Raw genomic sequence first — 15198 nt, forward strand, 5'->3', positions numbered from 1 at the left:
AAAGCTAGGCAAGCTAATTATGGATATCTGGAAAAAACTAAGATAGCTGACAACTCAGAGAAGTGTAGAAGAGAGAGTCTGACATTGGTTACCTACATATTATCCCTTCCAATTTACATTTTAAGGAACATTTTATGGAAGAGGTCACTGGGAACATTGAGTTAAAAATCTATTGATATACACCCTACTGCGTGGTCCAATTAGGTATCAAGCAGATTGCCCATTCTAGTTAGAGTGAACATCTGCAAAAGGGATTCATTAATTTCAGAGTACTTCAGGCAACATAGCAGGAGTCTTTCATCAGAAATTATCGCGTAGCCCGCCATGTCATGGTTGCTGCTCTGTATTATATTTTGTTTTCCAGTAACAAATTCTGACACAACAAAATAACAATGCCCTTGGCATGTAGGTGATTTTCTCAACAAATGAGGGGACCATTAATTATTGAAAATCTGCATCTAGAGGTCCACCCTAAATCGGACAGACCTCCTGATGTAATAAGTAGGCTGACCATATCGCAGACATGCTGCTTCCAATGACTGTGCATCAGAGGAAGCTGCATCACCACTCACTCAGTAGCTCCCCCAATTCTAATTTGGGAAGGGAACTCCATCTTTGGTGGGTTGGAAGTACTGCAAATTTATAGCAATATTTACAATGACTGAAGAAGGAGTGAACTTATTTCTTTCGCTGCTGAAGTAAATGGATGGCTTTGAATATTGACCTTAAATCTGGCTTGCTAACAGGATAAGTGGTCTATTTAAGGTCACATAAAATAAGGATTTATCCAGTCTTCATAAGGAGGAAAACTGAGGTTTAATCTCAGAAGGTCCTCACCCCCTGCAGTAATTCTTATTGTCCTTTGCTTTCCAGATGCCTTTGATATTTCTAATGATATCAATCGGAGATCTTTATGGGTTATTGAATTTCTATAGCTTCTCCCGATGGCTGTTTATGGGACTGGCAACCTTCGGATTGATCATCCATCGTTTAAGGCACCCAGAGCTACCCAGACCATTTAAGGTAAGCATTATTGATACAGTTTTCTCCTAGATGTAACTGTATGAGCTAGGCATCTATGCTGCATTTACTGATTTCTTTCCGTATTGTTCTGTATGATTTATAAATACAGTGTATCATTACTTCCAGAATTAATCGTCACAATTACAAATAGGTGAATATAGTTGCTTATTCCTGTACACCCAGCTTGTCCTCAGGAACCTTGCCCGCCATTTTCTTTGCACTTCATGATCTGAAATAAAATCTTAAACTTTTTTTTTTAAAATCTTTATTTTCCATTTTTCAATAAAACAGATCATCAACATTACAACATTCAGTGCCTTCTCCACCTTTTTGGGACTGAAATAGCAGTGCTGGGGAGAGTTAAAAACAATAGGGGTCCACAATCGTATTGTAAATAGGTCTCAATATTGAATGGAACATAGAGTAGGCCACATAGGCATAGGTCATACACTATAACAGTTAATCTTCCTGTCTCCCACTCCCTTGGCGCTCTTTCTTGTTATTCTGGTCCTCCTCACTATCTGAGGCACTCGGTCAGACCCCCTTCGCCTTAAAAAATCCAACGCTACACAATTCCTGCCATTCCAATAAATCTGTTTGTAAGTTTTTGCCCCTATGTGTGAGCTTTATGTGTGTCTCTTCCGCTAACGCCAACTCTCTAATGTCGTTGATTCACAGTGACATCTCTGGGCCTCTTTCCCCATCCATGTTATGGCCACCCTACGTCTGGCTAATACTAACATTAATTGCAGCAATTTGTAACTTCCATGTTCGAGGCATATGAGCTGCAGATTACACACTTGTGCATAGATTGCCATCTGGTGTTGGGCCCGGATGTTTGCAGTTTGTTTTTCCTCTTGGAAAGTCTTTGGAAGTCACGAGTTCGGTGACTCCTCCCTTGGATCGTATTGCGCATGGGCTTCGGCTCCATCCTCAGATAGTTTTTTTCCGCCATTGGGCTCGGAAGTAATCTTCGCGCTCCGGTTCCGAACAGCTTCCAGTTTGATGATCGATGCGCAATCCTCACCCCAATTCGCGGTTTTGTTTTCGATCGCGATCTCCCCACTCGACGCGCCTCTTATCGGCAAGACCTTCAGTTCCAGTCATCGACGGCGGCCTTCGGACCTACCCAAGCTCTGGTCCTGGCTAATGGAAAGGACTCCATTTAAAAAGTGTCCTCGATGTGGGTCCAAATTCTCCCACATCGATCTCCACGAGGTGTGCAACCTCTGCCTCTCCCCTGAACACGAGGCTCAAGACTGTTCGGCGTGTAAATCCTTCCGGTCCAAGAAAACGATTTGGGACCGAAGAGCCAGAAGAACCATGGCACACTCTTCGACGGCGATCCCGGATGACATCTTCGGGGAAGGCGTCGACGCTCCAGAAGAACACCACACGGACGAGAGACTCGTCAGCGCCTCCGAAGCCGCCGATTCCGATGTGGAGGACATCACTCCGGCACAGAGGGTCGTGAGTACTACTTTACCCCCCCTCCCCCCACACCCTTGCCGGCACCGAAAAAGGCTTTGGTCACGCCTTCGCCTTCGGGCCTAGGCAAGACCAAAGACACTGCTTCCCACACCGCACCTTCGGGACCGGTAAAGAAGCCATTTAAGCCTTCAGGCGGCTCGGGCTCGAGCCAGCCCACCGTCGGAGCCGATAAACACTCTTCGGCACCGAAAAAGAAACCGGCCTCCATCTCGACACCGAGCCCCACACCGAAACACTCGGGGTCGAGACCCAGCTCCTCGGCACCGACCCCATCTTCGGTACCGACAAAAGCCCACATGACCACCGGCACCGACATTTCGAAGCCGAACTCCATCTCGGTGCCTACTAAACAATCGGAGCTTTCCAAGCATGGTTCCAAACAATGAACCAGCACCGACAAGCCTAAAAAATCAACGGCCCCGACGGACCAACCAACCTCTCCAGAACTATTTACACCGGATCCCTTACAAAATACATTTACTAAGGATCCCAAAACTGGACATTTAATGCTCTCTATCAAAAAGAGACAGTTAGACAAACATGCTCCGCCTCCACCTCCAAAAAGGAAGGACTCTGCTACCTCCCTTTTCAGACTACCTTCCCCACCCCCACCCCCTCCTCCACCCTCCCCTCCTCCACCTCCTCCACCTTCACCACCCCCACCTCATCATTCCCCCACCCCATCCCCGGATGATGATGATCAAGGGGATCCATACGACGACATAGGGGATGTACCCCAAGATATACCTACAGGGGACCCCACTCCCACAGGATCCCCAGACCCATGGGACGATTATAATATCTCTGATGTCCCTAACGTCCCACAAGACGATCTTTACCCTTCCAGACCTTCTCCACCAGAAGACTCCTTGGGGTTCAACCATTTATTGCAAAGGGTGGCACACTACCACGGGGTAGATTTACATACTGACCCAGTGGAGGAGGATTTCCTCCTAGATACATCTGACACCACACATAGGACCACCTCCATATTGCCTATGCTAAAAGGTGTTATAAAACATGCGCCGGAGGTCTTTAAAGTCCCAGTCAGGGCCAGGGTCATTAACCCGCACATTGAGAAAAAATATAAAGCCACCCCAACAGATCCCTCCTACATCAGAGGGCCAGCACCGCTAGATTCCTTGGTGGTATCCACAGTACGGAAAAGGGCCAACTCCCAGGCATCAGGTGACGCACCACCACCTGACAAAGAGTCTAAACTCTTGGATGCATCAGGCAAGCGTACTGCATCTCAAGCGGCCAATATATGGCGTATCGCCAATACACAAGCACTACTAGTGAGGTATGACAGGGCCCATTATGACGAGCTAGGAGCCATAATGCACCATATCCCTGATAAATGCAAAGCTAGGGCCAATGAGCTAATTCAGGAGGGCAAAACAATTACCAATACCTCCATACGGTTGTGCCTTAGATGCAGCAGACACAGCCTCTAGGGCTATCAATACTAGTGTCCTCCTCCGTCGCCATGCCTGGCTAAGGATATCAGGTTTTAAACCGGAGGTACAAGCCTCCATCCTCAACCATCCCTTTGATCAGGAACATCTGTTTGGCCCCAAAGTGGATGACGCCCTAGAGAAAATGAAAAAGGACACTGACACGGCAAAATCCATGGTAGCCTTACAATCTCACCCTCCCAGACGCTCCTTTCGCCGCTCTTCCTTTCGGAGCACATCCAGAGGCTACTCCTTAGACACCGCTTCCACTTCATACAAATCCCCTACTCAGTCCACGTTTACAAGGGGTTACCAAAGAGGCGGCTACAGGGGCAGAAATAACAAAGGCAGAGGCAAAACAAACACCGCCCGCTCTGCCACCGCGCCTACCCAATGACTTTCCTCCACTTCCCCCAAACCATCACACTTCGGTCGGGGGCAGACTCCAACATTTCTGGACTACCATCACCTCAGACAAATGGGTAACACAAATAATTCAGTCAGGCTACTGCCTAGAACTAACATCTACCCCCCCAAACATTCCACCCAGACAACGCCCGATGTCACCAGAACATCTGCGGCTACTCAAGCAGGAGGTAATCTCCCTCCTACACAAAGAGGCAATAGAACACATTCCTACCAACCAACAAAATATAGGGGTCTACTCCCTGTATTTTCTCATACCAAAAAGGGACGAGACTCTACGGCCCATCCTAGACCTTCGGCCCCTAGACAAATACATACACTCAGACCACTTTCATATGGTGACGCTTCAGCAGGTACTTCCGCTACTTTCCCAAAATGACTTCCTCACCACTTTGGACCTAAAAGACGCTTACTTCCACATTCCAGTGCACAATGCTCACAGGAAGTACCTCAGATTTGTAGTGGACGGCCAACACTACCAATTCAAAGTGCTCCCGTTCAGAGTCACAACCGCACCACGAGTATGCACCAAGTGCCTAGCGGTGGTGGCAGCACATCTGCGAAGACAACACATTCATGTCTTCCCATATCTAGACGACTGGTTGATAAAAGCCAGTTCATACAATCAGTGTGTACTACACACACACACCACCATCCAGCTACTTTATCAGCTGGGCTTCACGGTAAATCACGAAAAGTCCCATCTCCAACCATCCCACATAAAACAATACCTAGGTGCCACTATAGACACCTCAAAAGTACTCGCCTACCCCAATCCTGCCAGGATTGCAAGCATTCAGGCTCTACGCGCAAAATTCATAGCACAACACTCCCTTCCAGCTCGGGTGTTCATGCAACCAATAGGAATGATGGCCTCTTGCATCTTCATAGTACCTCACGCAAGACTCCAGATGCGTCCTCCCCAAGAGTGCTTAGCGCACCAATGGAACCAGGCCCAGTGTCAATTAACAGATCTGGTGTTGGTAGACGGTCGTACCCATCGCTCTCTGCAGTGGTGGACCACCACAAACCTTTCCAAAGGTCGACCGTTCCTGGACCCGGTTCCCCATATAGTACTAACAACAGACGCATCGCTCTCCGGCTGGGGAGCTCATCTATTACATCTCACCATGCAAGGCAAATGGACACCTGAACAGAAGCTACTCCATATAAACCATCTGGAGTTACTAGCAATCTTCCTAGCCCTAAAATCCTTTCAGGCACAAATTTCGGGCACAGCAGTCCTAATCCGCACAGACAACATGACAGCCATGTATTATATTAAAAAACAAGGCGGCACACACTCTCCACAGCTCTCTCAATTAGCACAGAGCATGTGGAGATGGGCCATACCCCGGAAAATCTTTCTCCTAGCCCAACATGTCTCAGGAGTACAAAACACTATAGCAGATCTACTCAGCAGACAAACACAACAACTCCACGAGTGGGAACTTCACCCGCAAGTTCTTCACCCATACTTTCCAATGTGGGGGCATCCACAGATAGACCTCTTCGCCACCCACGAAAACAAAAAATGCCCAAGCTTCGCCGCCAGATACCCACACCCATTGTCCAAAGGCAATGCGATATGGATGAACTGGTCAGGCAGATTTGCGTACGCTTTTCCGCCTCTCCCACTCATTCCACTAGTAGTGCGCAAACTACAACAGCACTCCCTCATACTAATATTAGTAGCGCCAACTTAGGCCAGACAACCGTGGTACACCACACTGCTGGAACTATCGGTAGTACCGCATCAAAAGTTACGCCTCTCTCCACACCTCTTAACCCAGAACCATGGAGAGATCAGACACCCGGACCCATCTCAGCTCAACCTTGCGATCTGGCTCCTGAAATCCTAGAATTCGGGTACCTAAATCTTCCCCCTGACTGTATGAACATCATCAAAGAAGCTAGGCGCCCTACCACTAGAGCGTGCTACGCCGCCAAGTGGAAACGTTTTGCTATCTATTGTCATAACAACACTATCGATCCCCTAGATGTGTTCATTCAACACATCATAGGCTACTTACTCCACCTACAAAGGTGCAATCTAGCCTATACGTCCATTCGACTACACAGCTTACCTACAAAACAGGCAACATCTCTCACTCTTTAGAGTACCTGCCATTAAAGCCTTCATGGAAGGCCTTAAAAGAACAATTCCCCCCAGAGTGCCACCCTCACCTGTGTGGAACCTAAATATCGTTCTCACTAGACTAATGGGACCTCCCTTTGAACCCCTACACAAATGTGAACTTCAATTCTTAACATGGAAAACCGCTTTTCTTGTAGCCATCACTTCCCTCAGAAGGGTCAGTGAGATACAAGCATTTACTATTCAAGAACCTTTTCTACAAATGCACCATAATAAGGTGGTTCTCCGTACCAACCCAAAATTCCCCCCCAAAGCCATTTCTCCTTTTCACCTAAACCAATCTGTAGAACTACCAGTATTCTTCTCGCAACCACAAGCTGTTGCAGAAAGAGCTCTTCACACACTAGATGTCAAACGAGCCTTACTCTACTACATCGAGAGAACACAACCTTTCCATAAGACGAAACAACTGTTTGTCTCTTTCTCTCCACCACACAAGGGCAACCCCATCTCCAAGTCGGGGATAGCTAGGTGGATTGTCAAATGCATTCAGATTTGCTGCCATAAAGCAAAGCTAATGCTATCCGTACCCCCTAAAGCCCATTCTACACGTAAAATAGGGGCTTCAATGGCTTTTCCAGGAAAAATCCCATTAGATGATATCTGCAAAGCAGCTACATGGTCAACACTGCACACTTTCACCAAACACTATTGTGTAGATGTGCAAACTAAGCAACAAGCTAGTGTGGGCCAGGCTGTACTCAAAACATTATTTCAAACCACTGCAATAGATACGGGTGGTCGCCGCTAATGGTGGGTACTGCTATATAATCTATGCACAAGTGTTTAATCTGCAACTCATATGCCTCGAACGGAATATGCTACTTACCAGTATGCATCTGTTCTTTGCATGTAGAGCTGCAGATCTACACATGCCCACCCTCCTCCCCGGCTACCTGTACCTGTTCCAGATAATGTTATTTAGATAACACACACATGGGCATCTTCACTGTTATTACTACGCTCCATCTTTCCCTGCTGGCGAAACACAATCTGAGGATGGAGCCGAAGCCCATGCGCAATACGATCCAAGGGTGGAGTCAACGAACACGTGACTTCCAAAGACTTTCCAAGAGGAAAAACAAACTGCAAACATCCGGGCCCAACACCAGATGGCGATCTATGCACAAGTGTGTAGATCTGCAGCTCTACATGCCAAGAACAGATGCATACTGGTAAATAGCATATTCCTTCTTGGACTTCCTAACGTGGGCTAGTAAACATTGCAGTGGTTCCTCCCTCAGCAGAAGGCCCTTGACCTCCCGTATTTTATGAGCCACACCTGTCCAGAACTGTCTCACCACCAAACACCCCCATACAGGTGAAGAAAATCTGAATCCTCTGCGGCACACCTGGGGCACTCACTATCTTTATTGTGTGAGATGCGTTATAACTTTACTGATGTCAGGTTAATGCGGTGCAAGAAGTTATAATGTGTTAGTGTAAATCTAGCATTTCAGGAGGCACTGTGTGTGAGAGATCCTATGGACGCCCAGGTTCTTCCTTTTATCTGTGTGCCGAGGTCTCTTTCCCAAGCTGCCCTTGACGGCGGTAGTGGGGATGTAGAGTCTTGCTTCATCGCTCTATACAGAAGGGAAATCATTCTGCTACCAGCACCACATGTAAGCAGTATGTCCAGTGTACATGTTGTTTGAGGGATATTGGGGTACTGTGGCCAGGTGATTTTGACTACCTCCTGAATACCTCCATAGTGCGAGTAGTGCCCCTGCCCTAGATTAAAACACTCACTGGCCTATTCATAGGAAATAAAGGTTTCATTTGGGAACAGGTCTGCTAGGACCTCACAGCCACCATCTCTCCTAGCCTAGAATGACATATGTGTGCCCATCTCTTGGAAGAGGGCCAGAACCCTTATAGGTAACTATCTATGAAATTGTGTTTTCCCTAAAATCTTCTTGACATATCGTTGTCAGATATTTGCCGTGTGTCTCACTACATATGGGAGGGTTCCCTCCGCTCCCTTACCCTCCATCAGTGCAATCTGAAGTGTTGGCGGGTCCGCTCTACCTGCCAGTATACACTTTTCCCAATTATCTTCCTCCACGATCCAGTGCGCCGCATGGTGGAGCTGAGCTGCATAATAATATAGGTCAAATCGCGGAGCTTCCAGGCCTCCCTCCTCATAACTGCGTATCATAGTATTTAGGGCTACTCTTCCCACCCAAAGCAGTGAGGTCAGGATCATATTTAGTTGTTTAAAAATACGTGTTGTAAACGGACAAAGTGAGTTCTGGAGCACATAAAGGATTCTCGGAAGCATTACCATCTTTGAAATGCTAGCCTAACCATCAGAGACAGTGGAAGGGTGTTCCAGAATGTCACCGAACGCTGAAGGGCCTTGAGTGTCTGTGATCCACATTCATGGCCATTGTCTGTGCATCTGACAGCGCAACATGAACCCCTAAATACCGGAAGCCCACCCGCTCCCATCTAAGACCCAGGTCCGGGAGATCCCTTTGAGGTACTGTAGCTAATCCTGCCAGCGGGAAAATCAATGACTTATGACGGTTGAGTCTTAACCCAGAAACCTCCCCAAACCTATCCAGCTGACGCAGCAGTTCCGGTATCGCTACCCGAGGGCAGGCCAGATAAAAAAACACATAATCTACGTATAAGGAGATGACGTGGGTCTAGTCTCCCACCTTGAGTCCCCACTGGTCCATTTGAGTTCTCACCCCTACCACTAATGGCTCTATGGCTTAGACAAACAATAAGGGCGAGAGTGGGCATCCCTGTCAGGTGGCCCGACCCAGCTGCCATTCTTCGGAGTGTGCACTCCCCAGCTTAATCCTTGCCTGAGGGTCAGTATACAGTATCCGGACCCAACGGCAGAATTTGGGGCCTAGACCTGCAACCCTGAGTACCTCCAAGAGATATCCCCAATCCACTGTGTCAAATGCCTTAGCTAGGTCAATAGAGACGAGTACCATCTCCTCCTGCCTGTCCCGCACTTCGTGCATAATGTGGTTAAGTCGGCGTAGATTCATGTCTGTATTACGACCAGGTATAAAGCCACATTGATCCTTGTGTACAAGGTGCAGCATATATGGCCCTAAGCAGGATGCTAGCAATTTACATAACATGTTGGTGTCCATATTTATCATTGTGATTGGGCGGTATAAGGAGGGCTCATATGGGTCACCTCCCGGTTTCAAGATCATACAAATTTCGCCCTGCTTCATACTAGGTGGAAGGTGAGGGAAACTGGCTCTATATACACTATTCCAAAATGAGGTATAGTGTGTATAGAGTCCAGGTGACCCCAAAGGTAGGCAGAGGTTAAAGTTAGATAGAACCTTATTCTCTATTTGTAGTAGAGTGGTCGAGCAGTAAGGCAGTGTCAGAGCACAGTGTTAAGCATTTGATGTACACACTCAGTCAGCAAATGAATTCACACACTCAAGAACTGAACTCTAGGCCAATTGTTTTTGTATAACAAATATACTGTTGTTTTATTTTTAGAACCAAGCAAGCCTGGCACAGGTAAGCATTAAATACTTTACAGTAATCACAGGCTTTCCATGCCGGACTTTCCGACATGGAAAGCCTATCAGAAAGCAAGATTGGTTGGGGTCCTGGAGGTGCCTGCCACGTGGTGCAGGGATTAATAGAATCTCCAATTTCTCTAAGGGTGCTTGTGCTATGGGCGGTTTACTGACACAGTACAACCTCCCATTAAGAAATGGGAGTATGCAACTGCACCATGTGTGGTCACGTTGTGATTGCTGTGTCAGGACGCGAGACCGGGATGGTGTCGGTCAAAATCAACTTCGACTGACATCGTAATCGAGCCCTTAGTGTGTTATCTGAAGCATAACTATGTTAGCATTTATATAGACAGCAATGCATTTTGTTTTTGTTCTATTCATATATGTACGCCTTTCAGTGTCAAGTTACTTTAATTGGATGTATGATGTGTCAGGACATACAGAGTGCAAGCATTTAAAGTACAACAGCAAAATCTTTTTTCCTAACATAAAATTGTGTTCTATGCTGCCATTCCACCCTTTGTCATACGAGGTAAAATTGCTAAAAAGAAACAAAAGCTAGGCACACAGTGACAGTATCTTAGAAATATACAATGATCTTAATTATGAAAAAAGGAAGATCATCTAGGATTAAGCTCATTCAATAGTAAAGCCCATTACCATAGAAAGAGCTACAAAACCAAAAAATTTCAAATAAACTTAGAAGCATGATAAGAGAAATACAGACCTCCAATTGCTGCCAACCATCTCTCTGCAAACAATACACAATATAATCCGGGTTTTTAAATTAACTCTCAGCCAAAGATTTTAAAGAAATCCAAAAGTACGACAATGAAAAGAAGAAACATAGCTTACAGTGGGTCTGACATTACAAGGACATGTAGTAACAAGGGGCATTATGTATAATGCTATTTTAAAGTGCCAAAAGCTATGATTCACAAACTTGGAGCCTTTGCGACCACAAAACTGCTTTAAGGTTTGTTCAAAACCAGAATTATGATTCATTACCAAATCGCAAAATAGGTTTGCAACCACTTATCAAATCGCACATTAAAAGGGGCATGTTTAGGGAGTCCCTTCCAATTTGAAATTTCTTATGGTTTGTATCCATGATTTATCACTGCAAATTGTGTTTTCAAATCATTGATCAGTTACCAACACTTCAAAGGAGGTGAAAACCCACTTGCAACCTGGAAAGGGTACTTTAGAAACAACTTCCCTTTTGTCAATGTTATAAAAAAAAAATTGGGGCGTAGGCAGTGGTCCCTGGGATCACCAGTTACTCACACAAAAGATCCTAAAGTGTTTCTTTTGTTAAACGCATCCCGGTTTCCTTGATGAAAAAGAGGCATCATTAAAAAAATAAATGCTTTATTTAAAGGCTTTCACATACATGGTGATCTGCTGACCCCAGCAGGCCACAATCCCTGTAATGGCAGCGAATCATATTGGGTCGCAATTTACAACCTACTATTTGCATATTAATAAGGTTGGTCATATTGCGATTCACCTGTGAATTAAATAAAATTGAACTATCATGATTGAGCGTATGTCGGTTCTCTAAAAACAATGCTTTCCATAAAAGTTGCTGGACGAATTGCAACCACTTTTACCAAATGGATTGCACAAACATAATATCCTAGCTTACGGAGTCATTATGCCAGCATGCATGCTATAACAGATGCCATAATAGCCAATAAAGATGAGCCTCCACAAGCAACTCAACAATTATGACCATGGGGAGCACACCTTACACCACATACCTCAGCAAATGTTACCATGTACAGAAAACAGTTTCACTTGCCTAATCCTCCCTTGATAGATAGTGTGGCGATTATCCTCATGAAGTCTCAATATACAACTCTATGTTAACACCTATTGCACTCCTCTACCAGCAGGGCTGACCTGCTAAAAAGGCCCCTGCTGTCGCTTAGTATCTGTGCTAGTAAACAAGAAGGAATTTATCACCTTACAAAGCAATCAGGGGAGAAACAAGGAAGGGAGTGAAAGAGAGAAAGTCCGGACTGGAGCCTACTTTCCGCGGTTAGGTCTCATTAAAAGGATGGTACCATACTGTCTGGAGATTACAATAGAAAGTAAATCTAACTAGCTGGAAGACAGAGGGCATACACTGATGAGGGTCCGATTACGATTTCAGTCGTAAAGCCTCCGACCTTTGGTCGGAGGCTTCACGCCCGACATAGTCTGTTTCAATTGCGACCGGCTGATTACGATACAGCCGGTCAGATTTGAAACCAGCTGGTAACTCCAGCAGGCTTCCAACGGGCTCAATGAACCCGTCAGCCAGCATGGAAAACCTTCCGAAAACCTTGCATCGCAATTTGTATTACGGGCCAGTTCCAACAGGGCCCACTTTCCCTTGCAGCCTCCGATGCCCACATGTTCATCCCTGCACCTGCCTATAGATGAAGAGATTAACACAATCTCCCATTTTCTATGGGAGCTTGTGTTATGGCCAGTTTACGGCAGTAGCACAATCTCCCATAGAGAAATGGGAGAATGTGAACGCACCATGTGCGGTCGCATCATAATTAGGTGGTCGGGACCGCCGACCGGAGGTTGGCCCGTCCTGTTTCTGTCACAGTGTCGGTCGGAGGAAACTCTGACTGACATCGTAATAGGCCCCTAAGTATAATATACCAGCTAGTTGTTAAGAATGAATACCAACTAGAACAATGCTTACTGGTTTCAGGAATAGATGGTGCAGAAACAAGCTGACCTTGAATCTGGTACAGACCCCTGGTACCTGCATAACCCACAAAGGTAAAACGCAATGAGAAACATGACAAGAGATAGCACAACCAACAATACTTGGAGGGGATAGCACTAAGGGAATTGAGGGAACTTTAAAGGGAAGAACAGCAAAATGAAGGGATGCCAATACAGGTTCAAACTAAGTGGAAATCAGAAAGCCATGCAACCACGCAGAACATTGGTAGGCATAGGACTGAGTTCATGTGAGGACTGAATAGGGCTCTGCCTCCCATAAACCAGATATGACTCAAACCCAGGAAATTAGTACATAAGGTTCACTAACAGTTAACGGTCTAGTGTTCCCATCTCAGCCTCTATCGACCTGTACTTCAGCACGTCCAGCCCCCCTAGCTCTGTCATCTGGCCTGACACAGGTCCAAGCAACAAATGTAACCCCTTCGCAAGCAATCTGCCCACTATCGCCGTGCATCTACCAAGATCAGGCAGCCATGTGAATCTGTTCCTGGGTACCATGGTCAAATAAAAGAATACATATGTGACCAGTAAGGAAAGATTTCCATCTTGTGTAAGAGGAATAAAAGTCTTGAAGCCGGAAACATACAATACAGGCTTTAAGGCTACCACTAAGAGACCACCAGCCAGGGTTACTATAGCCCATATGTCTAATGCCGTATCCAGCGCTTCTTTCTTCCTTCAGCATTTAATGTACCAAGGAACTTCACTGCACCTCAGCAGTACACAAAGGGATTCTAAGTGTGCAACCCTGATGGCACAAGCAAGAGAAGCAAGTGAGCCCAAACCTCCTTAGAAGAGCTCTCTTGTCTCTTCCATCCATGCAACTGTCTATTCATCCTTTCATCCTTCCATACACACACTGATCCATACGTTTTTTTCATCCATCATTCAATTGTTTTGTATTCTTTCCATTCATACACTCTGCCATCTATCCCCTCTGCCATCCATCTAAGCAATCTCCTATTCATTCACCCATACACTCTGTCATCCATCCATCATCCATCTATCATCCACTCTGCCATGCTACCATCCATCCTCTGCCATCCATCCATCCATCTCCTCTGCCATCCATCCATCCACTCTGCCATCCCTCTATCCACCACCCTGTCATCCATCCCTCCATCTATTCAGATATCCACCAATCCTACACTTATCCACTCTGCCATCCATGCACACATCCATTTGTACATCCACTCTGCCATCCATTCACTTGTCTTTGTGCCCACTCATCCATCCATTCCTTTACTCTGCCATCCTTTCATCTGTCTATCCACCTATTCATTTACTCACGCATCCATCTATCCCTTTACTCTGGCATCCTTTTCTGTCCATCCACCTATCCATTCACTCATCCTCTTACCCACTAATCCATCTACTACTTAGTCATCCACCCCCATGAATCTGAGCCTAGCAACGGTGCACCTGTGCTCCAGAGACCCTCAAGAACAGAGCCTCCCTTTGGGTGCCGCCAGACTGGTGCCCAGTCCCCACGTGTAGCCTTTTTCTTGTTAACAGGTTTTCCATTGACTTCAGCCGTATTGTTAGAGGCTATTCTTGCGACCACCACCTCTGCACCCGGACACACTGTGGCAGGTAAACTGAAACTGATGGTGGTTCTAAGGACTTTAGTCCCTACTTACCTTAAGTCCAGAAGAACAACCCTGGAACTGGATTCCAAGTATCCTTATGCAGAGTATGTTTTTCCCATTGGATAACATTACCGCATTTAAGTCTCATGCCTCAGATCTGAATGGTGTATCTTCTGTGTTTCTCAAAATGGCTAACTCGAAAAGTCACACCTAATCTCGAAGATCTAAGGGGGTCATTAACCGTCAGCCATGGTATCGTATTTGGGACCAACTGCATACAAGGCGGCACTCCCACAGGCCAAATTATGATGCGACCACCACCATGGCAGTTGCATTGCCCACCTTTTACAATAGTGGCGGGTGCTGCTGACTGCACCACCTGTCTCAATATAAAACAGGGATGTTTTACATATACCAGTACTACGTGACAAGGCACCATGCAGTGCCAGTCACTTGGTTCAGGGATATTTAGACAACACCCAAAGAAATGTGCTGGTATGAAGGGGGACCGCTATGGGCCCCCAATGTACATCCCTGCCAGGCTTTTCATGGCTGGTAAACAATCAAGGAAAGGCTAGAGGGGAGGGACATCTTAATCCCTACAGCGGTGCCTGATAGGCACCGCCACCAATTCAGGGATTGGGAAGCCCTCCACCACACTGGCTGGCTCAAGTAGCCCATCGGATGCGTGGTAGTCAGAGTGTCTGACCGCCATGGAAGCGCCAGCCATCGTAATGTGGCAGGCGGAGAACGACCTTCCAATGGCGGTAAGACCGACAGCCTGTTGGTGGCAG

At 46.3% G+C, this 15198-nt stretch overlaps 1 protein-coding gene across 2 annotated transcripts in view; it reads left to right on the forward strand.

Annotated features, from left to right (window-relative positions):
* LOC146854136 (cystine/glutamate transporter-like) overlaps positions 1-15198 on the forward strand; it is a 107643-nt gene that overhangs the window by 62978 nt on the left and 29467 nt on the right. For both annotated transcript variants that reach the window (XR_014981161.1, XM_085651900.1), the window contains exon 10: positions 874-1023. Coding sequence is in view for 1 of the 2 variants with exons in the window: in XM_085651900.1 (XP_085508026.1) it covers positions 874-1023 (150 nt within the window). In the remaining variant the exon portion in view is untranslated. The remainder of the gene's footprint in view (positions 1-873; positions 1024-15198) is intronic.

Source organism: Triturus cristatus, chromosome 4_1 (genome assembly GCF_964204655.1).
Source record: "Triturus cristatus chromosome 4_1, aTriCri1.1, whole genome shotgun sequence".
In the NCBI taxonomy this organism is placed as follows: domain Eukaryota; kingdom Metazoa; phylum Chordata; class Amphibia; order Caudata; family Salamandridae; genus Triturus; species Triturus cristatus.